Genomic DNA, 26548 nt, shown 5'->3' with positions numbered 1-26548 from the left:
GCAAAAATCAATTTTGGAAAATTCGGCCCCAAAATTAATTTTTACCCTTATTCACCAAATATTTGGGCCAAGGACTAAAATAAATGTTCCTATAATTCGCCCACGCAGGGCGTACATACGATACATACATTTGCCTTTACATTTACACATTTTATTTTTAGAGGTAGGGTGAACTAGATGTCAGAACACATACAGCAATGCTTTCATCACTATAGTGCGTACTTGTATGGCGGTCATTGCCCCATATACTGACTTTCCGAAAGGGTTCTGATATTTATAGAGTGGAGGAGACCCTGTGTGAGTGGTCCCTATCCATTATGTACCAAAAACTTTGTTTATTCGACTACTTAATACACACCGTTCGGCAAAAATCAATTTTGGAAAATTCGGCCCCCAAATTTATTTTTGCCCTTATTCACCAAATATTTGGGCCAACGACTAAAATAAATGTTCCTATAATTCGCCCACGCAGGGCGTACATACGATACATACATTTGCCTTTATATTTACACATTTTATTTTTAGAGGTAGGGTGAACTAGATGTCAGAACACATACAGCAATGCTTTCGTCGCTATAGTGCGTACTTGTATGGCGGCTATAGTTTGGTTGATATATTGCATATAGTACAGGGCTGGCCATATCCTAAAATTTTAAATTGCCCGCCGGGCAAGTAACTCTCAAATTTCACTTGTCCACAATAAAATTAACTCGTCCCAAAACGTTAACAGTTTAAATCAAAATTAAACTGTATGTTTCAAACAATTTCATATCATACAAAGCACTTATAAGTCCTGTACGTATTACTAAATATGTTTATTCCCTTTAATTTGTGAATGTGAAAAACACACACAAAAACACCAAAAAAATGCTATCGGCATGAGGCACTTTACTTTAGAATAATCATCGAAAATATGCTAAATGACATCTGTGTAGTGAGACCTTATTTGTTAAATGCCTTCAAAATGGAGGGGCGCTTATTCGAAGACGTGGGCCTACTTCCGGTCATATAGGGCCTCACATAAACACATGCACGCATGCTTGCTGCAGATTACGGAATTACAAATGTAACCCGGGGAAGAAGTAAAGATAACACTCCTTGTGGTTCCAATATTTTATTTGTAGACCAGTTGGAAAAACCTGTAAAATATAATACAAACATTCCTTACAATCACACATTAACGTTCACACTTCCGCGCACATTTATAATATAAACTCTCAATTAAGATAAAATTATTACATCACTATGTCCGAATATCAATATAAAATACAAATTACAAATAAATATATCTTACCAGACATCCACAATATCTATTTGATCAGACACTGGAAATGCAGTAGTGTATAAAATATATATATAATAATCAACCAATTCTCTGCAGAATAATTGGATAAAATAGTACTGACTGTCTGCTTCTGATGAAAGCCGATCGTAATCTGACAATTAGGAAAATTCTAGTTATAAAGGGCGTAGTCCAAAAGCATGCAGTGCGTGTCTCGGTGTCGAGTCATCAGTCTTGCGTGAACTGTCATCGTCGCACGTGAATTAACAACTACTAACAAACCCAACACAATAAACAATGACCACTGCTAACACATAAGATGAAATAAACAACACACCTTTCTTTAACTATTTTATATTTAAAGATCCACTCCCTACAAATTAGTTTTTAAAAATACTTAATATATTATAATTAATATTTAATTAAAATCTTTGATAATTAATAATTTAACGCCTGGTTACACAAAAATTGCAAGTGTACAAAAGGAATAAACAGGCGCTTTGTGTTTGGAAATTTTGGTAGCCCGATGGACGACTGAATTGTAAATTTTTACTCGTCTGGGGCGAGCGGACGAGTACTTTTGGCCAGCCCTGATATAGCCTAGTGTTTTTAAACACAAACGTTAAAATGGTCGCCTATGGGATTTTATTTGGTATAGTCATACCTTAAGTGTCGAGTTGACGCTAATGACGTGTCTTCAATAAAGGGCTACAACTCGTCTTGTATTAAAGTACAAAATGTTCGGAACAGTATGCTTCAGATAAATGGGTGCCATTATTTTTGTCCAAGGAACGTAAGGCTTTGTTATGTAGTAGAGGATGAATGTGCGCTTCCAATGATACCCAAAAAAAATTCTTCTTTCTTTCATGAGTAGGCTATAATTATTGGTGTGGTGTGGTTTAGGGGGTAACTTAAAACACAGAATATAGCTTTCCGAAAATAGTATTTGTCAAAACAAGATGGAGGCAGTTCCCCGACTGCCGATGCTTTCGTTCGAATTAAAACATAGCCCGGAGTACGTAGAATTTGGACCATCGTTAAAACAGGTATATTGAAATGAGTGATGTCTTTAGCGATTTCAGTCAAATTAATGTCATGCATCTATCTGTTTTGTTTGTAAATAAAACGGAAACGCAGATTCTGTTATTGAAATGTCACTCGCTGGCTGTGACACTGAGTCACCATCACATAGGGTAGAGCCAGAGCTTCTAGATTATGGTAGCCCCACTCCCGTGGCTAGTGTTATTCAATGCTGGGCTAGTAAATATTTACTGTTACCATAGCCGATGGCTAGTGAAAGAAAAAGGTTGTCAAATGCTGCATTTAAGTGTATTTTGTAAATATGAATATTCTGTCTCCACTCCCACCTCCCCAATATTAGTGTTTTTAAGCTCTGTCTCCCTCTTTAGATGACATATCTGATTATTACTGTTAGTAAATTTATATTTACTTTAAAGTAGAATAGAGCTTGTGGATTTTTAATCATGGCTAGTAAATTTGTTAAATTATTGATCCCATGGCTAGTGAATTTCATAAAAGTTCTAGAAGCCCTGGTAGAGCGGTGGAATCTGTATTGTTGTTGCCCACGACTGCCATATTGATAAATCCTCAAGGATGACTAGGACTTGTGATTACGTCCTTGACGATAATAAAATAAATATAGGCCCTATTGAAATCATTGATGCACAAGAATTGAAGAATCATAAACTCATTTTCTTTTTTGAGACATGCCAGGGGAAGTAACTAATTTTACCAAATTTGACAGTTTACATAAACAAATATTTTATTTTTATATTTTTTAAAATATGGGATCTATAGTCTGTCAGTCTGTATCAGAAAGAGTTCCAACAGCACATTTTAATTTTTAGTCCTTAGCTGGAAAATTAAGTAGCATTACAACTAGTTTAATGTTTTAAAATTATGTAGTGATCTCTCAGACTTGTGACGCGATACTGAACAAAATGTTCCTAGCTGCTTGGTTGAAAATAGGGGGTGGGACATAACCCAGATCTTGGTAGTTAAGTGCTTGCCTGATGCATAGTCGTTCTGGGATCGATCCCTGTTGGTGGGGCTATTTCTAGTTCCAGTCAGTGCACCACGACTGGCATATCAAAGGTTGTGGTACATGTATTTACTATCCTATCTGTGGTACATCAGGGGTCGAATTTTACGCTATTCCACAATTCTGCAAATAGTAAATTTCGAAACGGAATAGTAAAACAATTCTTCCAATATTCCGTCATGAAAGTGGAAATAAAGCACGGTATACCGAAAATTGCCTGTGACTATTCCGCTTACATATTTTCTTCAGGTACATTTTTCTGCAGCCAAATCCTCGCGCTACTAAGACCTTTCTCATGCACCTACCAGTACAAAATAAATGTCTTTTTGAGCGAGACTAACGTTTGGAGTGAATTCGTTTGTAATTCCAGCTAGTACGCAGTAATGCATAGACTGGTATATAAACAATTGTTCGTTATGCAGTGTTGTACAGGGCGATGTAGCACAGTCAGGAAAATTAGTGGTACATTAATAATTGAGGGGTAGTACATGTATTTACTATCCTATCTATGTATGACTATGTCAAAATTACCAAAAGACTGACATCCAATAGCTGATGATTAATAAATCAATGTACTCTACTATTGTTGCTAAGCAAAATTCATAATACATTGACCGTTTCACACAAGCTCATTTGTTATAGCGCTCGTGAGGCCCTTTATCTGACCAGGGGTTTCCCCAGGGCCATTAGGCATAGCGTCTGACACGCCTAGGTCCGTAAAGTAAGCGCTTTGACAATGTGAAAGCACCTTAAATCAATTTCTGCTATGCCTTGATTTGCAGTGCTATAGAAAACAATTACCACAAGTACGAGCCTGGCCGTCGATTACCTCTTGCAAACAACTATCCCTGTCCCGAGTCAGACCCCCGATCCTATCGGAGGCCGGACTCAGGGATAGGCATGTTCGAAACCCTAGTGGTATATGGACACGTTAAACCAGTTATTAAGCTAAGCAAACAACTTGTGTACCAGTATATCATGCACACCTAATCACTATGCTAACCAAGCTTTCAAATGTCTTTAGTAGATTTTATTCCTGATTTACTTGGGAGGATTGGGGAGGGGCGTTGTCAGAGTCGCTGCCCACCTTTAATTTTCACCCAACCAGAACACTGCCGGGTTTTAACAGAATGCTGACTTAATAATAATAATAATAATAATAATAAATAATATAAATTAAATAAAAATAATTAAAGAAATATAAAATAACTAATATAAATTAAATAAAAATAAAAATAATTAAAGAAATATAAAATAAATAATATAATAATTTTTTATTTAAAACTGAAATAAAACATGATTAGCTGGATTGAAGTCAAACATTTAATTGTTTTCACTTATTTTAATTGGCTTGATTTGAGTTATACTGATGCTAAAAATGTAAGCACATTTAAAAAATCCTGGGGAAAGGCCTGCTGACATGTTTTTACCCTGTCCCAACCAATGGCCCACTACTGGTATACAAAAGGCCATGGTATGTTCTATCCTGTCTGTGGGATGTTGCATCATAATACTGCATACAAACTACATGTATATGGAAAAATGTAGACATTTTTGACATCCAAAAGTTAATGATTCTGCCACTTACGAATTTTAAACACAAGTGGCTAATTTATGTTTAATTTGGCGAAATAATTTAATGTCATGATTGATCTTTTGTTGGAAAATAATTGTGGGCTTTAGCAATTTTTTAAATTTTCAAAAAATAATTGGCAGAATTTTCGCACATCAGTGTTCGAGATTAAAAATTTTGGCCAGTATCCCAGTTGGATACTAACATTTTAAAATCTGGTATCCCACCCGAGAATTTAGTATTATATGGGATACTGGATTCTTGAAGTCTGGTATCCAAAATTAAATTCTGGTATCCTCGGGATATCGGGATACCGTTAATCTCGAACACTGAACATACAGATCTAGCTCTGTGTCATACATGTATAACAAAATTTTGCATTCACGACTTTGTTGTATTTGTCTGCAGTACATTCAAGACCACTATGGTGAAGACCCAGCGCACTATAACAAAGCCTGCACGGATTTGGAACAACTACGACAGGTCGGTATAACTCTTTTTATTATCCGTATGATACTGTAATTACGGTATAGCAATATATGACATTAATGTGGGATTTATCAAGATGTTCTGTCGGTCCAAACATCGACCCTGTTTCAAAAGAAAGTGGGGGTTGTGTGAAAATCCCCAAATTCACCACTAAAAAATCTTTATATATATATATACACACACACACACACACACACACATATATATATACATATACAGTGGACTCCGTCTAAACCAGACTCACTTCGTACCGTCAAAATAGTCCTGTTTACATAGAGGGCCGGTTTAGACAGAGTTCATCCAGAGTTATGGTTCTTGAATGATCAACAACTCAGATCAACAATGACATTTGAACTAATGGATGGTTGGGAAACACAGTCATACAAGCCATTGTAACGATTGTAATTACATATCAGATATATTTTTCTGCATAAAATATTAGTGGCTGCATATTAAACGTGTTTCTGGTCATTGTAATATTTGTACTAGGTTAAATTTCATTTTATTTCCTAAATAATGTTTTCATACGTACGGAATTATTTGAATACCAAATCCAATTTGGGCTTCTTATAATTATTAAGACAACCAGAAACACCTTGAATATACAGACACTGATATTCTAAACAAGAAAATATATTTATACATGCCGAATTCATAAGAGTAAAATCAGGTATCAACACACACACTAATATTAATCCGATTGATCTAACGGCCTACTGCAATAAGAGTAAACTTCACACGAGTGTGATTACATTTTGTATTTGATCTTGTGACGGCGTCCTGATTACTTGGCAATTGACGATCATTGTTCAACTAATTAAGCAGCCCGTCGTTCAGTCAAATCTCAATCCGGTGTAGACGGAGGTAATTAATGCATGAACGGGTCTTTCGTTCTTGATTTTTGATCCGGAGTCCGGAGTAGACCGAATACAGATTAGGCAGAGATTTATACCTAAGAGATAAACGGTAGCAGGACGGGACTTTAGAAATGGACCGGTTTACGCAGAGATCCGGATTACACAGAATATGGTTTAGACAAGAGTCCACTGTATAGATATATATATATTTAATTATGTCTGTTCTAATACATTAATTTAACAGTAGCTAGTATACTGCGTATCATTTGCTGCATATTGCAGATTTGATTTACTCACTGTAATTTTCAAAAATTTCCTTCAGGCATGGAACTCTGGCAAAATTCTTGGGGGGGGTGATGGAGGGGGCAGAACATTAACATCTATTTTATGTTATATACAATGTATGTACATGTGTGTTAATATTAAATGTACATGTACATGTCCTTTTTAACATTTCTTTTATGTTTTGTTTTCTGTTTATCAGAGTGCCATCCATGTGACGAAAGACTTTATGGGATGCAGTACTCTGAAGAAATATTACTCACAGCTGATCCTGCTCCACGGTCGATTCCCAATGGAGGAAGGTGGCGAGGCGGCTATTGCATTTACTTGGTACGTAAACTTGCCTCTCAGGTTCAGTAGGTACTGGGTTTTTCTGTCTAACCGGAGGCTAGAGCACATTGCTTAATTAATCATCGGCTATTGGATGTCAAAGATTTGGTAATTCTGACTCATAGTCATCAGAGGAAACCTACTAAATTTTTGCTAATGCAGCAAAATATCTTTTATATGCACCACCCCACAGACAGAAAAGCATGCGCATACCACAGCCTTTGACTGGTTGTGGTGCACTGGTTGGAATGAGAAAAAACCCAATCAGTTGAATGGATCCACCGAGGTGGTTCGATCCTGTGATGCAAGCACCTGAAGCGAACACTCAACCGACTGACCGGCCTCGGTTGCGTAGTGGTTAGGCCATTGGACTACAGGCTGGTAGGTACTGGGTTCGGATCCCAGTCGAGGCATGGGGTTTTTAATCCAGATACTGGCTCCAAATCCTGAGTGAGTGCTCCGTAAGGCTCAATGGGTAGGTGTAAACCACTTGCACCTACCAGTGATCCATAACTGGTTCAACAAAGGCCATGGTTTGTGCTATCCTGCCTGTGGGAAGCACAAATAAAAGATCCCTTGCTGCTAATCGGAAAGAGTAGCCCATGCAGTGGCGACAGCGGGTTTCCTCTCAAACTCTGTGTGGTCCTTAACCATATGTCTGACGCCATATAATCAATCGTAAATAAAATGTGTTGAGTGCATCATTAAATAAAACATTTCTTTCTTATATATATATATATATATGAAATGCATTTTATTGTTTGGAATATCAGTGTTTGTTGTTTTTTAATGCTAGATTCAACAGTCCCCTCAGAAGGGCCGAGACCTTCAACAAGTGGTTCATCTTCTGGCATATTTTACTGTTTAATAATGCTAAACTCTGCACTGGTTTTATATATGTGGAACATTTTCTGTTATGTGTATCGATCATTTATAATTAAGTGGCTGAATTTAGGGATGAATTAAGGAAGAATGAAATGACATATAAAATTAATAGTCGAAACATAAGTAAAAAAGGAGTCATTTTACATGTATTTTTTTTATATACTTCGAGAAAAAACTGGAAAGTGTACCTAGGGACACCAAAATATGCTCGAGATAAGCCTTGTAATCAAGATTAGCATGCTCGAGATAACGGTGTTTAATTTTGTAACATTGCATAGGAAAATTACCGGGACGGCACTGGACCTCGAGATATGTTGGGTATTCGAGTTTACAGAGGTCGAGATAACGAAGTTTGACTATATATACTCTTCAAAAAAAGAAACGCAAAAGGGTACAAATGGGTTATAACTCCGATTTTATGTTTCCTACCGGTTCATGCTTTGTGAATATAAGGTCATTGCATGTCCCAAACACATTCCCACGGTTACATTCGATAAAACGCAGCTACTGTACAATAAAGTTCCAAAATGTGAATATTCGCAAAAACGCAGCTACGTGCAAACCATGTCACCACTGCACGTGCAACATGAACACCGACAGTATAAAAGTGCAGGGTGTTCGCTTGCCTGGCCTCTGTATCTGGCCGACAGTTGACAATCCAGGACATGCCACATCTCAGTGAACCGCAGAGAAACAATGCCATCGGCCGACTAGACGCAGGCGAATCCAGAACGGCCGTTGCCAGGGCATTCCATGTGTCCCCAAGCACCATCTCCAGACTGTGGGACCGTTACCAGCAACATGGATCAACACGTGACCTCCCTAGATCCGGTCGACCACGGGTCACTACCCCCGGGCAGGACCGCTACATCCGGGTACGCCACCTTTGGGAACGATTGACTACTGCCACCTCCACAGCCGCAGCAATACCAGGTTTGCGCAGGATATCCGACCAGACTGTACGGAACCGCCTACGTGAGGTAGGAATTCGTGCCAGACGTCCAGTTCGAGGTGTCATCTTAACACCACAACACCGTCGACTCCGACTGCAGTGGTGCCAGATTCATCGACAATGTCCTCAACTGCGATGGAGACAGGTGTGGTTCAGTGACGAGTCCCGATTTCTGCTCCGACGTCATGATGGAAGATGTCGCGTGTATAGGCGCCGTGGTGAACGTTATGCGGCAAACTGCGTGCAGGAAGTGGACAGATTCGGCGGGGGTAGTGTCATGGTGTGGGCAGCCATCTCACACACTGGCAGAACTGACCTGGTCCACGTGCAGGGCAACCTGAATGCACAGGGCTACATTGACCAGATCCTCCGGCCACACATCGTTCCAGTTATGGCCAACGCCAACGCAGTGTTCCAACATGACAACGCCAGGCCTCACACAGCACGTCTCACGACGGCTTTCCTACAGAACAACAACATTAATGTCCTTCCTTGGCCATCGATATCACCGGATTTGAACCCAATTGAGCATCTATGGGACGAGTTGGACCGACTTCTCCGACAGCGACAACCACAGCCCCAGACCCTGCCCAAGCTGGCAGCAGCCTTGCAGGCCGAGTGGGCCACCATCCCCCGGGACGTCATCCGTACTCTGGTTGCTTCAATGGGCAGGCGGTGCCAGGCAGTTGTCAACACACGCGGAGGCCACACCCGGTATTGACTCCAGATGACCTTGACCTTGGTGGTGTGTCCTATCACTTACTCACAATGGACTAGAGTGAATTGTGAACAATCCTGCAACATTTGGTAATTATCGGACTCACCATTCAATAATTAAATCAATTCCCCAAATGTTACGACAATGTGGTTTTGCGTTTCTTCTTTTGAAGAGTATATATACATGTGTGTGTGTGTGTGTATGTATATATATATATACTACTCAAAAGAATTTAAGGGTCAAACATTTATAACCAAATAAGTTTCAGAGTGTATTAGATTGATGATGTAAACTACACCAAAAATTTAATTTATTGTTCCATATTTACAAAACCCCACAAATAAACGTCACTGTATACAAGAAAGTCACATGACATGCTGTCAAAGTTGAAGGTTGTCAAACATGGATTTTACACATTAGAACATTCGTTTAATAGTGTGTGAATCCACCCCTGGCGCGAATACACTCGACACATCGTTGCCTCATGCTGTTGATCAGACGTCTGAAGAACTCTTGGGGAATGGCCTGCCACTCTGCCATAAAAAGTTGACCCAGCTCATGAAGGTTGGCCGGAGGGGCATGGTTATCCCGAACTCTCCTGCCTAATTCGTCCCAGGCGTTCTCTATTGGGGCCAAGTCAGGCGAATATGCTGGCCAATCCATCCTGGCGATACCTTGTTGTCCGTTACCACCCTGGCGCGGTGGGGTCTGCAGAACTGCCCCGCCGCCAATCTGTTGAAGGCCTGGGAGAACCAACGGCCGGATAATCTCATTCAGATAGCGGATTCCATTCAGATTGCCATCCACCACATAGAGGGGGGTCCTGTGGTGGATAGAGATGCCACCCCACACCATGATGCTGCCACCACCGAACCGGTGACGTTGTCTAACGTTAACGTCAGCGAAGCGCTCCCCAGGACGTCTGTAGACACGAACCCGACCGTCGTTGAACTGGAGGCTAAACCTGGACTCATCAGTGAACATCACTCGACCCCACTGAACACGTTGCCACCGCAGATGAAGTGTGCACCAGTGACGTCTGGCTGTTCTGTGACGTGGTAGGAGTGGTTGTCGAACAGCCTGGCGACGGCAGCGTAGATTATTGGCTCTCAAGACGATTGCGATGGTTTGATCAGACACTCGAGTTCCAGTCGCAGTCCGCAGATTGTCACATAATCGGCGTGCAGTGGTTGTGCGTTGACATAGAGCCATATTGGTGATGTAGCGGTCCTCTCTATTTGTAGTGCTTCGGGGTCTTCCCGAACGTGGACGATTTCGAACAGAATTCGTTGCTTGGTACCGTTGCCACAGTCGGCCAACGACACTCTGACTGACACCAAGTCTCAGAGCAACATTTCTTTGCGTATTGCCATCCTGAAGCCAAGCAATAGCCCTTCCTCGATCTTCGATAGTCAGTTGAAGTCATACCATTGTCGAATTTGGAGTGTGCACCGTACATGAACGCAAGCTCCAATTATACGGAAATTCAGCATTGGGAACATGGAATACACATGCAAAGCGTGCAAATGAAGCGCTTTGTGAAAAAGCAAGTTATGGGCACTTAGCAGACCTTTCGCTTTCGCCCTAATTTACGTGCAAATGTAAGCATGTTTTCGCCATTAGAACTAGTCGACAGTGTCAATGACAGTGGATTTTAATTCATTTATGGGTTGCTTAGACCCACTTTCGTCAAAATGGAACAATACCATGCGTGACATTATGGTCTAGCTAATATAATTGACATTCAGAAAATAATGTCGAAAATATCGTCTGACCCTTAAATTCTTTTGAGTAGTATATATCATTATGAACAGTCATAATCGATGTACATACATGTAATAATCATCGTGATTTTACTGATACAGTACCAGAAACGATAGTTTCCGTGAAATCCAAAGGCCTTGATGTGGCGGTAATGAAATATTGTTTACACCAATGTAAATTTTGGTCTTGTGTTGTAGGGAGGACATCCAGACGGGGCGGGAACACATCATGTACGACATCAAGTTTGAGCAGGCCTGTATCCTGTACAACATCGGCGCACTGCACTCCATGCTCGGGGCTATCGATATGAGGAACAGTGCAGAGGTATAGTCTGTGAGGCTGACTCGGCTAAAATATTCTCAACACTAAAACATTCTCAACACTAAATATTCTCAACACTAAATATTCTCAACACTAAAAGATTCTCAGCACTGAAATATTCTAATATATTCTCAACACTAAAAGATTCTCAGCACTGAAATATTGTAAAATATTCTCAACACTAAAATATTTTCATCACTAAAATATTCTCAACACTAACGTATTCTCAATATTAAAAAATTCTCAGCACTTAAAAGATTCTCAACACTAAAATATTCTAAAAGATTCTCAACACTAAAAGTTTCTCATGACTAAAACATTCTCAACACTAAATTATTATTTTCAACACTAAAATATACTCAGCACTAAAATATTCTCAAAACTGAAATATTCTCAACACTAAATTATTCTCAACATTAAAAGAAACATGAGTACAATTTTCAGCTGTAACATTCAGTTTGTTCGGTTTTTTAAAAGAAGGGATTAGCACATGTTGAGATTCAAGAGAAGTACCGGTTGATATACTGTTTATTATTTCATAGAATCGATTTACCCATTTTTGCTGTACAGAATTATGACCCTGGAACTCACGAGATATATGAAAATTTGTTGGGCCCGGTAATGGATATACATGTATATTGCTTTAGCAGTACCCAGAAGATTTCGCCGACTGATAAAGAATTAATTAATTAATTAATCAACCCCTGTAAGCAATGCTGTGTAGATTGCTGTGGAGCACTTTTTTGCCTTGGGCTATATTTAGATTCTTTTTTTTTTAATTGCATGGTTTTTTTTTTTGCTGTGGACATTTTGTTAATTGCAGGGTTTGATTAATTATATTTTATATTTGCAGGGAATGAAGGTTTCATGCACACACTTCCAATGTGCGGCATGGGCATTTGAACACTTGCGAGATCACTTCGGAAGTTCTGCCATGAGCACCGACATGTCCCATGAACTGCTGACATTCCAAGTGAACCTGATGCTGGTGAGATAACTTGGATTTTTTAAAATTCATTTCCATGCTTTTCTAACACACACATTGGTGAGAACACCTTTCGTTATTTGTGTAATTATAATAATAACACACACTCATGTAGTAACAGTTCAAAGACATATACAACAGGGTGCGACTGTGATGACTTGGTTATAACAAGTATACCATCCAGTGAAAAAAACCACAATCAAAATTGATTACACTGAAATATACATGTAATCTTGGGGTTTTTTCGCACAACACTTGTACATGTATTTTTACGTGTACATTTGGAAACATGGCACAATTTATCTGTAACCTTTTCGTCTTGCCCATCTAAATATAATTGTGGACTCTGACCCAGGAATGTAAGACATATATTTGTGTTTTATATTTTTAGACTCAGACTCAGGAATGTAAAACATGTATGTTTCTGTCATGTACATGTGATTGAAGGCTCAGTAATGTAAAATATGTTTCTGTTATATTATTGTAGGCTAGCATTGAGGAATGTAAAACATGTTTGTGTCATATAATTGTAGGCTGAGGAATGCAAAACGTAATATGATTTTTTTCTTACACATGTTTATAACTTGATTTTCTCTTCCGTAACTGTAGGCTCAGACCGAGGAATGTAAAACATGTAACATGATTTTCTCTTCCGTAACTGTAGGCTCAGGCTGAGGAATGTAAAACATGTTTACCACATGATTTTCTCTTTCGTTACTAGGTTCAGGCTGAGGAATGTAAAACATGTTTTACAACATGATTTTCTCTTCCGTAACTATAGGCTCAGGCCCAGGAATGTATTTTGGAGAAGTCGATGATCGACAGCCGGAAGAACACAATCACTGCCAAGGTTGCCGCACAAGTCGGCGAGTTCTACCAGATGGCTTTGAAAAGTCTTGACAACTGCAATTCTGAAGGGCTGGTCAACTCTCATAGTTACAAGGTAGTCACACGGATACAATGGTTTCATGACAGGCATTGAAGTAATGTATTACTGGGTCCCTAAAACATGGGTGGGGGCACTTTTGCCTGTTACTGTCCTCAGAAGGCTGACTATGCCATATTTGTACAGATGAAATTCAAATATTTTCTGAAAGCTGCCTTTGAAATTCAGATCATTGTTCAATCCCCCCCCACCCCCCACTTTTGCCTATTACTGTGCTCAGAAGTGTAAAAATTTCATATTTGTATACCTAAAATTTAAATATTTTCTGGAAGCTGCCTTTGAAATTCAGATAATCTTGTGGAGGCAGTTTTGTAGGTAATATTAAACCAAATAACTTCCAGCTGGGTCAAAGTTCAAGGTGCACCCAACTTTTGATAGAGAAGTGAACACCATAAGTCCTGTGATTGGAGATAAATGTGAGTGTGTTGGTTGTAAAAAAAAATAGTTTCATCTGGGCCAAAAATGTATGCAATTTTATTTCATCTAGTACCACTGTGTCAAGTAGCCTTGTGCTTGAAATGTGTATTGGGTACCTGTAACAAAAATTACTCTAATTTTGTGCGGAACTAGGGTAGTCATTGATGCTGCCTGTTATCTCAGAAATGAGCAGCTTGGCCCACAGTGTTTTCTGATTCACTTTAGTGGTGGTAGTATTTATATCCGTGGCGTTTATGTTGGTTGATGTGCTACAGGTAGGAGTTTTAGCCACATATGTTACTATTGTCATCTATGGGATTTGATTTGGTAGTATACACCCTGTACAGATAACAACAGAGCTTTTTGTGGCCGCATTGCTGATTGTCATCGTGCTTTTCGAGGACTGTAGAAGCACGTAAACCTGCTGAATATTTGTAGCCTATAGTCCGTCCCACAGCAAATGCCTTTTTACATACTATGGAATTTACTACAAGTTATTTATTTCTAAGTCGATTGATTTGTAAATTGCATACAAAAATAGGTTTTTTTTGTTGTTATTTCCAAAACACTTTTACTTTTCTTATGTCAAACCAAACTGAAGTTACATGTGTATTTACATAAAACATGTTTATAGAATGACGGGATGGACTATAGATTGATTAACTGTTGGTCTTGGTCTTGAAGGAGATAGTCATCTCAAGCCAAAGTTACATGTTTTTAGTAACTCAAAGCTGCATTATTTTCAGACCTGCTGTTGATTTCATAACCTGCATGTGATTTCCTCCTCCTCCCCCCTAATTTATTTGATTTTAACGTTTTTGGCGTAAGATAATTTAACGCAGACCAACTTTGATCTGGAAAGCTGAAGAAGATCATTTCATACTTTATTTTTAAATATTTCGTATTTTATTTTTAAATGTTTTGTCTCATGATTTTCATCACTCTTTATTCCCTGAGTGAGCTAATAGAATAAACTTTCTTTCTCTTTGTTAGTGAGGGCGAGGCGTAGCCCAGTGGTAAAACACTTGCTTAATATGCGGTCGGTCTAGGATCGATCCCCATCAGTGGGCCCACTGAGCTATTTCTCGTTTTAGCCAGTGTACCATGACTGGTATATCAAAAGCTGTGGTATGTACTATCCTGTCTGTGGGATACTGCATATAAAGGATCTCTTGCTGGTACTCGCAAAGAGTAGCCCATTGCGTAGTCTTAGTGGGTTTCCTCTCTCATTATCTGTATGGTACTGGACCATAAATCCAACGCTATATAACCATAGTCAAAATGTGTTGAGGGCATCGTTAAATAAAACATTTTGTTTGTTCGTTCTTTCTTGGTGAGAACATCATTGATTATTTTTGATAACGCATACCGTAAACATTTGATAACAGTTTAAAGTCAATGACAGGCTGCTCCATGCCATCCAATGAAAAAAAAACACGATTGAAATCCACATACATGTCAACCTGAAATTGACTTGTCTGTGACGCATAAGTTAACTACAAGTGTTAGGGCCGAAAATAGATGTTTAAATTTGTTTAAATCTTTTTTGTGTGTCTGTTTGATACCTTTTATATTACAACTGGTTTAAAAACGTATCCAACTATTCTTCGCTCAGTTTAAAACAACTCATTAGATAAATCAAGAGCTTCAAGATTATGGTAGCCCTACTCCCATGTATGGTGATACGCCGTCTTGGGCTAGTAAGTAACCACTATTGCCATGCCTGACGATTAGTGAATTTATTTTGTGTCAAATGTTGCTGTTAAGAGTATTTAGTAAATATAAATATTCTGACCCCACCCCAACCCCCAATGTTAGTGTTTTTAAGCTCTATCTCCCTTTTTAGGTGACATATCTGATTATTACTATTATTTAGTAAAATTGTATTAACTTAAATTAAAGTAGGGCTAGTGAATTTTTAATTGTGGCTAGTAAATGTTTTAAATCACTGATCCCATGGATAGTGGATTTAAATTTCTTTTCTAGAAGCCCCGTAAATGATATTTAACGACCACTCATGTGGCATTCTCTATTTAACTTCAGAAACCCTAGTTTTTACACACAACAACATATTTTTCACACCTGAAGTGGTTCTGATCATTGATGTTTTTGTAATACCTCAAAATGCAGTTTTCATAATTCCAAAAAACACATGTTAGTCCGAGAAGTAATGGTTATCGAGACGGACTCTCTTGTCTTATTTTTGGACTGTATTTCCCCGTTAAAACATAGACTTTAGCTTCTTTCTGTTATAACCTTATCCAAATGTGTTGCAGGTTTGTAGATAAACTAAACTTAGCACTAATTTTCAAGGCCTGAAACTAGGGACTGTGTCTTTAAAATTGTGATATATCTTTTTCTGGAACACTTTATAGAAATTTCAAAAAACATTTTTTCACATCTAGTCGGTGTGTGATTAGTATGTGTTTTTCAGGAGTGGAAGCGGAGAATCGAGTTAAAGATTTGTTTCTACCAGTGTATCACGCACTACTACCTGGGACGGCAGGCCGAGGACCAAGAGAAGATGGGGGAGAGACTCGCCTACTTTGAGGCGAGCCATTCCAAACTCCAGGAGTGTATCAAGATGACCAAGGTAACGAGGTCTCACTCAGTTCCCATCCCAACCATGGGCAGATCCACAATTTTGTAATGGAGAGGGGTCCCACAAGTTCCCTAAGGTAGTGAAATACTTTGAGGCGAGCCATTCCAAACTCCAGGAGTGTATCAAGATGACCAAGGTAACGAGGTTACACTCGGTTCCAGTCCCAACCAGGGGCAGATCCACAGTTTTGTAAGGGAGAGGGGTCCCACAAGTTCCCTAAGGTAGTTAGATACTTTGAGGCGAGCCATTCCAAACTTCAGGAGTGTATCAAGATGACCAAAGTAAAGAGGTTTCACTCGGTTTCCATCCCAACCAGGTGCAGATCCAGCATTGTGTAATGGGGGGAGGAGGGGGGATGTAGCTCAGTGGTAAGCACTTAACTGATGTGCAGTCAGTCTAGGATCAATCGCTGTCGATGGGCCCATTGGGCTATTTCTTGCTCCAGCGAGTACACCACGACTGGTATATCAAAGACCGTGGTATGTACTACCTTGTCAGTGGGATGATGCATATAAAAGATCCCTTGCTTTATGATGTAGGAGCGGGACCTATTCCAGTGGTAAAGCACTCGCCTTGTGCGTGGTCAGTTGGGGATTGATCCCAGTCGGTGGGCCCATAGGGCTATTTCTCATTCAAGCCAGTACAGTATTTTTAATGTTTTCTTTGTTTTATTTTCAGAATGATACTGTTGAAATCCAAGATTGCATGAAATTTGTACAAGATGTAGTTTCTGGAAAGTGAGTAGTATTGGTAGCTTAATTGAAATCTAATGAGACATTTTGGCTTTTACAAGAAGAAAGTTAAGTTTGTTTTATTTAACGACGCCGCTAGAGCACATTGATTTTTTATCTTATCATCGGCTATTGGACGTCAAACATATGGTCATTCTGACACTGTTTTTAGAGGAAACCCGCTGTCGCCACATAGGCTACTCTTTTTACGACAGGCAGCAAGGGATCTTTTATTTGCGCTTCCCACAGGCAGGATAGCACAAACCATGGCCTTTGTTGAACCAGTTATGGATCACTGGTCGTTGCAAGTGGTTTACACCTACCCATTGAGCCTTGCGGAGCACTCACTCAGGGTTTGGAGTCTGTATCTTGATTAAAAATCCCATGCCTCGACTGGGATCCGAACCCAGTACCTACCAGCCTGTAGACCGATGGCCTGCCACGACGCCACCGAGGCCGGTACTTTACAAGAAGACTAACTGTCAGTGATTGGTGTGTTAGAGAGGCAAAAATTATATAATGTTACACGAAAATTCAAATTTTTGATGCTACCTAAAAATCTTACTTTTAGTGTTCCCCAAAAATCAAGGTTTTAGTGCTATCCAAGGATTGGGTTTTTAGGTCTATCCCAAAAATTTGGGTTTTAGTGCTACCCGAAAATTCAGGTTTTTAGTGCTATCCGAAAAAAATTCCTGTACTCATTCTTTGATGAATGGCTAATCAGAGTTTTCATAAGTCAGTGTGTGACAAATGTTTGAGAAAGTTAGAAGCTTTGACTAGTGCCCTATGTAATATAGTACGGGAGTTGATAATTTCCATTAGCCCAGACTAAAAGGTCAGGTCAGGTCATAGGGTTTTATGTGCACATTCAGAACAAGCTGTTGTAGCGCACGCCTATGCCATCCTCTGCCGGCTTTTCCGTCCAGCACAGGAAAAGAGTTGGGGTGGATGGGAGAGGGGATTGTGCGTGCTGCCAAGTACCAGCGGTCTGACCGGGGTCAGTAGCGGGCAGTTGCAATTTTGGTGCTATGGAATTTTGAATATCCCGTGGGATTAAATCAAAACGGAAACTATTGCGCAATTTCTTGAATGAATTTTGGCGCGTGTTGGAACGGTTCATCGAAAGCAAAAAGTGGAGACTGATGAATTTGTTGAAACCTGCTTTAGTACAAGTAGGCAGTGATTGTCGGCAGCTACCATCAAGTCTACCACCACCACCACCTCCTCTTTTTCCTGCTTACAGTTACACCTCACTTGATTTCTTCAGTAGATAATAAGATACACGTACAGCTGCCTCATTTTACCAAACAGCCTTCTACTTTCATTGGGGCAGGATGTAGCCCAGTCAGGGATAGCTCTAGCACTTGCCAAATTTGCATTTTTTTTTCAAGTTTTAATAGACATTTTGGCGGGGGAAAAAATTCTCACCCAGAGTTAGCCCTGCCTTCATGAGCAGTCGGTCTGGGGTCAATCCCCATCAGTGGGCCTATTGGACTGGTGTATCAACGTCCGTGCTATGTGCTATCCTGTCTGTGGAATGATGCATATAAAAGATCCCTTGCTATTAATGGAAAAAATGTAGCAGGTATACTTTTAATAGACCCAATGTTGAAATTACCAAATGTTTGGCATCCAGTAGCCGACGATTTATAAATCAGTGAGCTTTAAACACAAAAAACCTTCACTTTTTTTTTCTTCTTTGTTGAAAATTCTGATCACATCTACATCATGTACTTCTCAAGACCCTACAAGATTTCTTCTTTCTTCTTTTCCAATGGGACCTAATTATGAAAGCTTGCTTAAGCAACATCTCATCGGGCCTGCAAGTCTGTTTTGCATCAATCTGATTAAAATTAGCTCTACTGGTCTACCAGTAGATCTAACAGCATTGTGTGGACTCCCATGTCCGGGGGACATTTCATCTATAAATAAAAATTTAAATATTGACCAATTACACTTCCCCTTTTATAGCGTTATTAGGGAGCATACAAATTCTCAAAATATCGGGCGAGACTATGCAATAGGTGAACTTGTTGGTCTATTTCAACATTAAAAAAACAGGGGGAAAAGTGCATACTAGTAAAAACTGATTTTTTTTTTTGTCTTGAAACGAATTGCATATAAACTTTTAAATTGAAATTAGTTTCCAGCATACTTCGTAATTCATCCGAATCATTTCGTATACCCTCGGCATAATCCCGAATGTTTTCAAATTCTTTTCAAATCACTGGCATGATTTTGGAAGTACGGTTTTGATTGGTCGAATGAAAGGTTAACTGGACATGAGCTCCAACGGGCTGCTGTTAGATCCACATGTAATAGTGGAGCTAATTTTAATTAGATTGGTTTTGCATTGCACTCTAAGATCGCAATGTTGCGTGAGTTTAGTGACTTAAAGCCTCCGTTGTTAATATATTTGGGGCTCTAATTTGACAACGGCACCGTAAATCAATGTGCTCTAATGGTGTCATTAAACAAAAACAAACTTTAATGACGGCACCAACAGCAGTTGTCATAGTTGTAATAACACCACAACTGCATTTTGGTATATCAAAGGCCATGGTTTGTGCTATCCTGTCTATGGAATGGCACATTTTAAAGGCATATTGTCACAGACCACTGACTTATTACATGGCCTAACAAAGTATTACTTAAAAAAATACATATATTTGATTTGTCCCTAAATGTACTTTATTCAACCATCTATGGGACCACCATACTTCATTTATTAATGATATTTTGTAAAAATAATTGAATTATGGCAATGGTCCATAATTCAAAAACTAACATTGCTGAGAGGCTTGACATGGATTTCACTCCATCCATGGTGTAGTTAAAGTGATGCAATAACTAGATTTGGTCTGTAAATATTAATGTAATTTTGATTTATTATTAATTTTTAGAGAAATACAGTCCTTAAATCTGTGACAGTATGCTTTTAAAGATCTCTTGCTACCAATGGAAAAATGTAGCATGTTTTCTCTCTAAGACTACATGTCAAAATCAGCATATGTTTGACATCCAATAGCTGATGATTACTATATCAATGTGCTCTGGTGATGTCGTTAAGCAAAAAAAAAACTTTAAAGTTTTTTTTATTTGTGATATGAATTGCTATAGGTCAGAGGCTTAACTGATGATAATTTTTAACAGCTGGATACAAACTATTGCCATAGGTTAAAGGGATCATTTGTGGTTTTTATATTTCTTACAAAAGTTACTGGTTTAAAACTGCAGTAGGCAGGCTCAAAATTGCCGCAGTTGAGCTTTTTAACTACGTAGTACAAAAATATTTCAAAATTGCACAGGTACATGTAACAAATTCTTAAAGGGACATTCCTGAGTTTGATGCATTGTAAGTTGTTTCTGACTAATAAAATATTTCTACGATTAATCTTGCATATTAAATATCTTTTCTGGTTTAGAATATCAGTGTAGACCTATATATTCAACGTGTTTCTGGTCGTTTTAATATTTGTAAGAAGCCTAAAGTGGATTTTGTCTTCAAATAATTTCATACGTACGAAAAAATTTATTTTAAGAAATAAAATGAAATATAAGTCAGTACAAATATTAGAACCATCAGAAACACATTTAATATACAGCCACTAATATTTTATGCAGAAAAATATATTTGATATGTAATTACAATCGTTAAAAAAAGTATCTGTTAGTCGATCACATCTTAAAATTTGCAGCAAACACAGGAATGTCCCTTTAAGCTCAAGCCCTGAATTTCGATAATCTTCTTTCTAACATGGATGAATTCCTTTTTGTTTCTTTTTTTTAACAGATATACTGCTGCCAAAAAAGATAATGATTTTGTCTACCATGAAAAAGTGCCACCATTAGACTCGTTACCAGAAATTAAAGGTAAGTGGCTAGTTGCCACATGATTGAGATGATAATACAGGCCTTCGGATTTCACCGTACGATGGCGGTAAAATCAGGAAACCGAAATTTTGTTTTCCATGATTGTTATATCGAGTACGACTAATCCGCAAAACCTAAAAAACCGTTTCCGATGGGTTCCCACGATCACAAGACACGGAACTGAAAAAGTGTTTCCCATGAAATCATATGGTCCGTAATATGGAAGAGACGTGTGTCAGGTTTTCTGGACGACAGTGGTTCAAATCCCGTCAAAGCTGGCTCACACATTCATTCATCTTTCTCAACTGTCCCCCTCTGCCTACCATTCGCATTATCTTAATATAAAAAACGTTCTAATTTCTCCCACGATTTCAATCTGTTTCGACCCTTTCTATCACCAACTCTGTCTTCTGAGCTGTCCACACCATTGCCTACCTGTCTTAACTTCCTTCACGGGTGCAGTCTATGTGTACTTCCCTGCACCCACGTGGCATTCTTGTCCTCTGCCACTAATATTAGTAATAAAGCTGGTCTGACCCACAGCACTAACTAAAGACTGCCGGTAGTGGGGGAACATAGTAGTTTTGTGGACCTTTTTGCTTTCTGTTGTTACTTTCATCTGTGACTTTGTTTCTATCACATTTTGATGACAGAATTCAAATACTGTGTTTTTTGTTGTGGTAAATCTCTCCTATTTTTTAGGAGCATCTCTCGTGAAGGGTATTTCGTTCAACCCTGGTGACAGGGAGATTTCCGGTCAGGACATTTTTGAAAAACTTGTGCCAATGGAAGCGCATGAAGCATCGTCGGTGTACAGGTGTGTTGGGTCATATATTTTTGTTGTCATGGTTACACGGGTGGGAGTAATAATCATAAGGAAAAACACAATTATCATGTTACAATCTGTGTCTGTCTCTCTCTCTCTCTCTCTCTCTCTCTCTCTCTCTCTCTCTCTCTCTCTCTCTCTGTGTCTCTGTCTCTCTCTCTCTGTGTGTCTCTGTCTCTCTCTCTCTCTCTCTCTCTCTCTCTCTCTCTCTCTCTCTCTCTCTCTCTCTCTCTCTCTCTCTCTCTCTCTCCCCCCTTCCTTGTCTGTCTCTCTCTGTCAAAATAATGATATGCTGGACACAAAATTGTCTTTCTTTAAACTGCGGAGGAATCGTTAAACAAATGTTCATTTCCGTTATCTTATATACACATTGTACATATGGACTGATAGTTAAAACTATTTGTTGTTGTTTGCAGTGAAGAAAAGGCCAAGCTGTTGAGAAGCGTGAGAAGTGACGTCGATAGTAAATGTGTGGAATTGGAGTAAGTACTTTTATTGTTTCCTCTTTTGTTTATTTACGGGTGAGATAGCCCAGTGGTAAAGCACTCGCCTCATGCACAGTTGGTCTGGGATCGATTCCTGTCTGTGGCCCATTAGGTTATTTCTCATTCCATCCAGTGAGCCACGACTGATATAACAAAGGTCGTGGTATGTGCTATCCCGTCTAGGATGGTGCATATAAAAGATCCCTTGCTACTAATGGAAAAATGTAGCAGGTTTCCTCTCTAAGACTAAAACAAGTTTCAAAATGTGCTCTAGTGGAGTCGTTAAACAAAACAAACTTTAAATTTCATCATAGTGCACCAAAAAAAAAGTTTTATGGTAGGCGAAACATTTAATTCCACAGAATTCTTGTTTATTTACATAAACTGTCCGTGTGTTTAATACCTGATCTGAAATTTTTACAAATTGTCTTTATTAAACTAATGCCCATTCCAGCCAGTGCACCATGACTGGTATATCAAAGGCCATGGTATGTACTACCCAGTCTGTGGGATGGTGCATATAAAAGATCCCTTGCTGCTAATCGAAAAGAGTAGCCCATGAAGTGGCGACAGCGGGTTTCCTCTCTCAATATCTGTGTGGTCCTTAACCATATGTCTGACGCCATATAACCATAAATAAAATGTGTTGAGTGCCTCGTTAAATAAAACATTTCCTTCTTTCTTTTATTAAACTATTGGTGTAGCCTGATGTCTCAACCCCTGCGATTAAGAAAATGTCCACGGAAAAAGAACATGCCATTGGAAAAAAAACTGAATTTAGTCCAAGGCTAAAAAGTGCTGTGGCTAAAAACTCCTCAGCAGTACCAATTGTTATTGGCAATTACAGGGGTTGTGTCTTCACCGCTTTGTCACTTAACGGCCGGTAGAGTGACTTGCGTATTAAAAACTCCACGGCAGTGCTGATTGCTGTGGGCAATTACAGGGGTCGTGTCTTCACCGCTTTGTCACTTAACGGCCGGTAGAGTGACTTGCGTATTAAAAACTCCACGGCAGTACCAATTGTTATTGGCAATTACAGGAGTTGTGTCTTCGCCGCTATGCCACTTAGCGGCTGGTAGAGTGATTTGCTTATTAAAAACTCCATGGTAATACCGATTGCTATGGGCAATTACAGAGGTTGTGTCTTCTCCGCTATGTCACTTAGCGGCTGGTAGAGTGATTTGCTTATTAAAAACTCCATGGTAATACCGATTGCTATGGGCAATTACAGGAGTTGTGTCTTCGCCGCTATGCCACTTAGCGGCTGGTAGAGTGATTTGCTTATTAAAAACTCCATGGTAATACCGATTGCTATGGGCAATTACAGAGGTTGTGTCTTCTCCGCTATGTCACTTAGCAGCCAGTAGAGTGATTTGCTTATTAAAAACTCCATGGTAATACCGATTGCCATGGGCAATTACAGAGGTTGTGTCTTCTCCGCTATGTCACTTAGCGGCTGGTAGAGTGATTTGCTTATTAAAAACTCCATGGTAATACCGATTGCTATGGGCAATTACAGAGGTTGTGTCTTCTCCGCTATGTCACTTAGCAGCCAGTAGAGTGATTTGCTTATTAAAAACTCCATGGTAATACCGATTGCCATGGGCAATTACAGAGGTTGTGTCTTCTCCGCTATGTCACTTAGCGGCTGGTAGAGTGATTTGCTTATTAAAAACTCCATGGTAATACCGATTGCTATGGGCAATTACAGGAGTTGTGTCTTCGCCGCTATGCCACTTAACGGCCAGTAGAGTGATTTGTGTTTGATTTTCTTGTGCAGACAGTTCCTGTCCTCGCTACAGCTGGACTCGTCCCGTCTGACCCCCACCCCCGAACGCCTGCCCCAGGAGCTGCTTGAGAAGTGTGCCGCCATGAGTGTGCGCACAAACGCCATCAAGGAGCTGACCGATTCCATGTCAGGTAGTTTACGCCATTTTAATTTCTTTTGAAATATTAAAACATTGTAAGAATGTGTTGGAAAGTATGTTGTATTTCACACAAGAACAATTAAAGGGACATTCCTGAGTTTGCTGCAATTTCTAAGATGTTGTCGACTAACAGAGACTTTTAACGATTGTAAATATATATCAAATATATTTTTCTGCATAAAATATTAGTGGCTGTATATTAAACGTGTTTCTGATCGTTCTAATATTTGTATTAAGTTAAATTTCATTTTATTTCCTAAAATTTTTTTTTTCGTTCATACACTTTGGGCTTCTTACAAATATTAAGATGACCAGAAACACACTGAATATACAGACACTGATATTCTAAACAAGACAATATATGTAATATGTAAATTTAATTGTAGAAGTATTTTATTAGTCGGAAACATCTTACAATGCAGCAAACTCAGGAATATCCCTTTAAACAAAGATAAAAGGACAGATAGATTAAGATGGAGCTTAAAAAAGAAAGACGTCCGAACCACAAGAGAGAAGGAAAAAGAAGGAAGTTATGGTCACGTGACCGGAACAGGAAGGAGAACTCTGTATAAGAATGTTAGACCATCTCATTGGCTGTTGGGATGTTCGGACCATTCTACTATCCTTAGGGGAATATGCATTTTGTGTTGAGACCAGGCGAAGTAGTCTTAAAAAGAGGAAACACCTCAAGTTTTCTCCAGTTTGTTCATGTTATTTCAATATTTTATTATATAGAGAATAATACACGAGTACCTATGGGAGATAATTTACGCCATTTTAAGTCTCTTTAACATTTTATCACTTTTTTACTATATACAGGACAGGACGTAACCCAATGGTAAAACGCTTGCCTGATGCGCGGTCGGTCTAGGATCAGTCCCCATCAGTGGGCCCATTGGGCTATATCTAGTTCCAGCCAGTGCACGACAACATGTATATCAAAAGCCATTGTACACATGTGTGTGCTATCCTCTCTGTAGCATAGTGCATATAAAGATCCCTTGCTACTAATGAAAAATTGTAGCAGATTTCCTCTCAAAGATTATGGGCCAAATTTTACGAAGCCTGTTTTTCTTAAACATGGGTGTTTAAGTATTGTAAATGTATGTAGTTACATGTTTGTAAGACATACACAGGTGTTTAAGTATTGTAAATGTATGTAGTTACATGTTTGTAAGACATACACAGGTGTTTAAGTATTGTAAATGTATGTAGTTACATGTTTGTAAGACTTAAACAGGTGTTTAAATATTGTAAATGTATGTAGTTACATGTTTGTAAGACATACACAGGTGTTTAAGTATTGTAAATGTATGTAGTTACATGTTTGTAAGACATACACAGGTGTTTAAATATTGTAAATGTATGTAGTTACATGTTTGTAAGACTTAAACAGGCTTTGTAAATTCGGACCTACATAAACAATATTCCAAATGTTTGACATCCAATAGCTGATGATTAATAAATCAATGTGCTCTAGTAGTATCATTAAACAAAACAAACTTTAACATTATTAAATGCAGTTAGTGTTGGGAATTGGTTGGAAGGCCATTATCAATCATTGGTTATACATGTAATCGCAATGCATCAGGGCTATCTCTGGCACTCACCAAATTCGCCAATTGCGCATTTTGAAAGCAGTTTGCGAATTTTATTTTAATTTGCCGAAATAATTTCATGTAATAATTGACATTTTAAAGTTTAATAGACAATTTGGCGAAATATTTTGCTCAGTCAAAGCTAGCCCTGTGCATCAAAGGATAAACTTTTGATCACGCAGTCAAGTTAGAATAATTTCAATATAAGAAGGATTTTAATTATTATAAGAACCATACACATGTTGTCGTGTTGACTAGGGTAGACCTTACAAATCACAAATTTTACTGCCTTAATCATTTAATGTCTTTCAAACCAACATAACCCGCCCCAACAAATGCATATGAACTTAATGAAAAAAAAAAATGTAGAAGGTTTCTTCTGAAGATGTGTTAGAATTACCAAATGTTTGACATCCATTAGCTGATGATTAATTAATTAATATGTTCTAATGGCGTCATTAAGTAATGGAGTAGCCAGGATTCAGTAATAATACATTTCTTTTTTCTCTTCTTTTTTCTTTTCGTGACAGCGGTGTCGAATGTCGCGATAGACGTGGAGATGAACATCAGTGAAATTCTTCAGATGCTCAACGATGAAATGCAGCAGCAAGAAGAGTTCGAGGTATCACTTTTCTGTCAGTT

General features: G+C 38.8%; 1 protein-coding gene across 3 annotated transcripts in view; it reads left to right on the top strand.

Annotated features, from left to right (window-relative positions):
* Positions 1-2240: 2240 nt before the first annotated feature.
* LOC121387513 (tyrosine-protein phosphatase non-receptor type 23-like) overlaps positions 2241-26548 on the top strand; it is a 62411-nt gene continuing 38103 nt past the window's right edge. For 2 of the 3 annotated variants that reach the window (XM_041518653.1, XM_041518655.1), the window contains exons 1-13: positions 2241-2328; positions 5326-5400; positions 6748-6875; positions 11392-11518; positions 12369-12503; positions 13282-13443; positions 16298-16456; positions 17144-17202; positions 20990-21069; positions 21772-21886; positions 22312-22377; positions 24161-24300; positions 26437-26528. In XM_041518653.1, the coding sequence (XP_041374587.1) occupies positions 2242-2328; positions 5326-5400; positions 6748-6875; positions 11392-11518; positions 12369-12503; positions 13282-13443; positions 16298-16456; positions 17144-17202; positions 20990-21069; positions 21772-21886; positions 22312-22377; positions 24161-24300; positions 26437-26528 (1425 nt within the window). In that variant the 5' untranslated portion in view covers position 2241. Of the gene's footprint in view, positions 2329-5325; positions 5401-6747; positions 6876-11391; positions 11519-12368; positions 12504-13281; positions 13444-16297; positions 16457-16705; positions 16747-17143; positions 17203-20989; positions 21070-21771; positions 21887-22311; positions 22378-24160; positions 24301-26436; positions 26529-26548 lie in introns of those variants that run through there. The other variant, XM_041518654.1, reaches the window with a different exon arrangement.

This window comes from Gigantopelta aegis, chromosome 13 (assembly GCF_016097555.1).
Source record: "Gigantopelta aegis isolate Gae_Host chromosome 13, Gae_host_genome, whole genome shotgun sequence".
NCBI classification, from domain to species: Eukaryota; Metazoa; Mollusca; class Gastropoda; order Neomphalida; family Peltospiridae; genus Gigantopelta; species Gigantopelta aegis.
The sequence above is the reverse complement of the archived record's forward strand: the minus strand, read 5'-3'. Positions and strand labels throughout refer to the sequence as shown.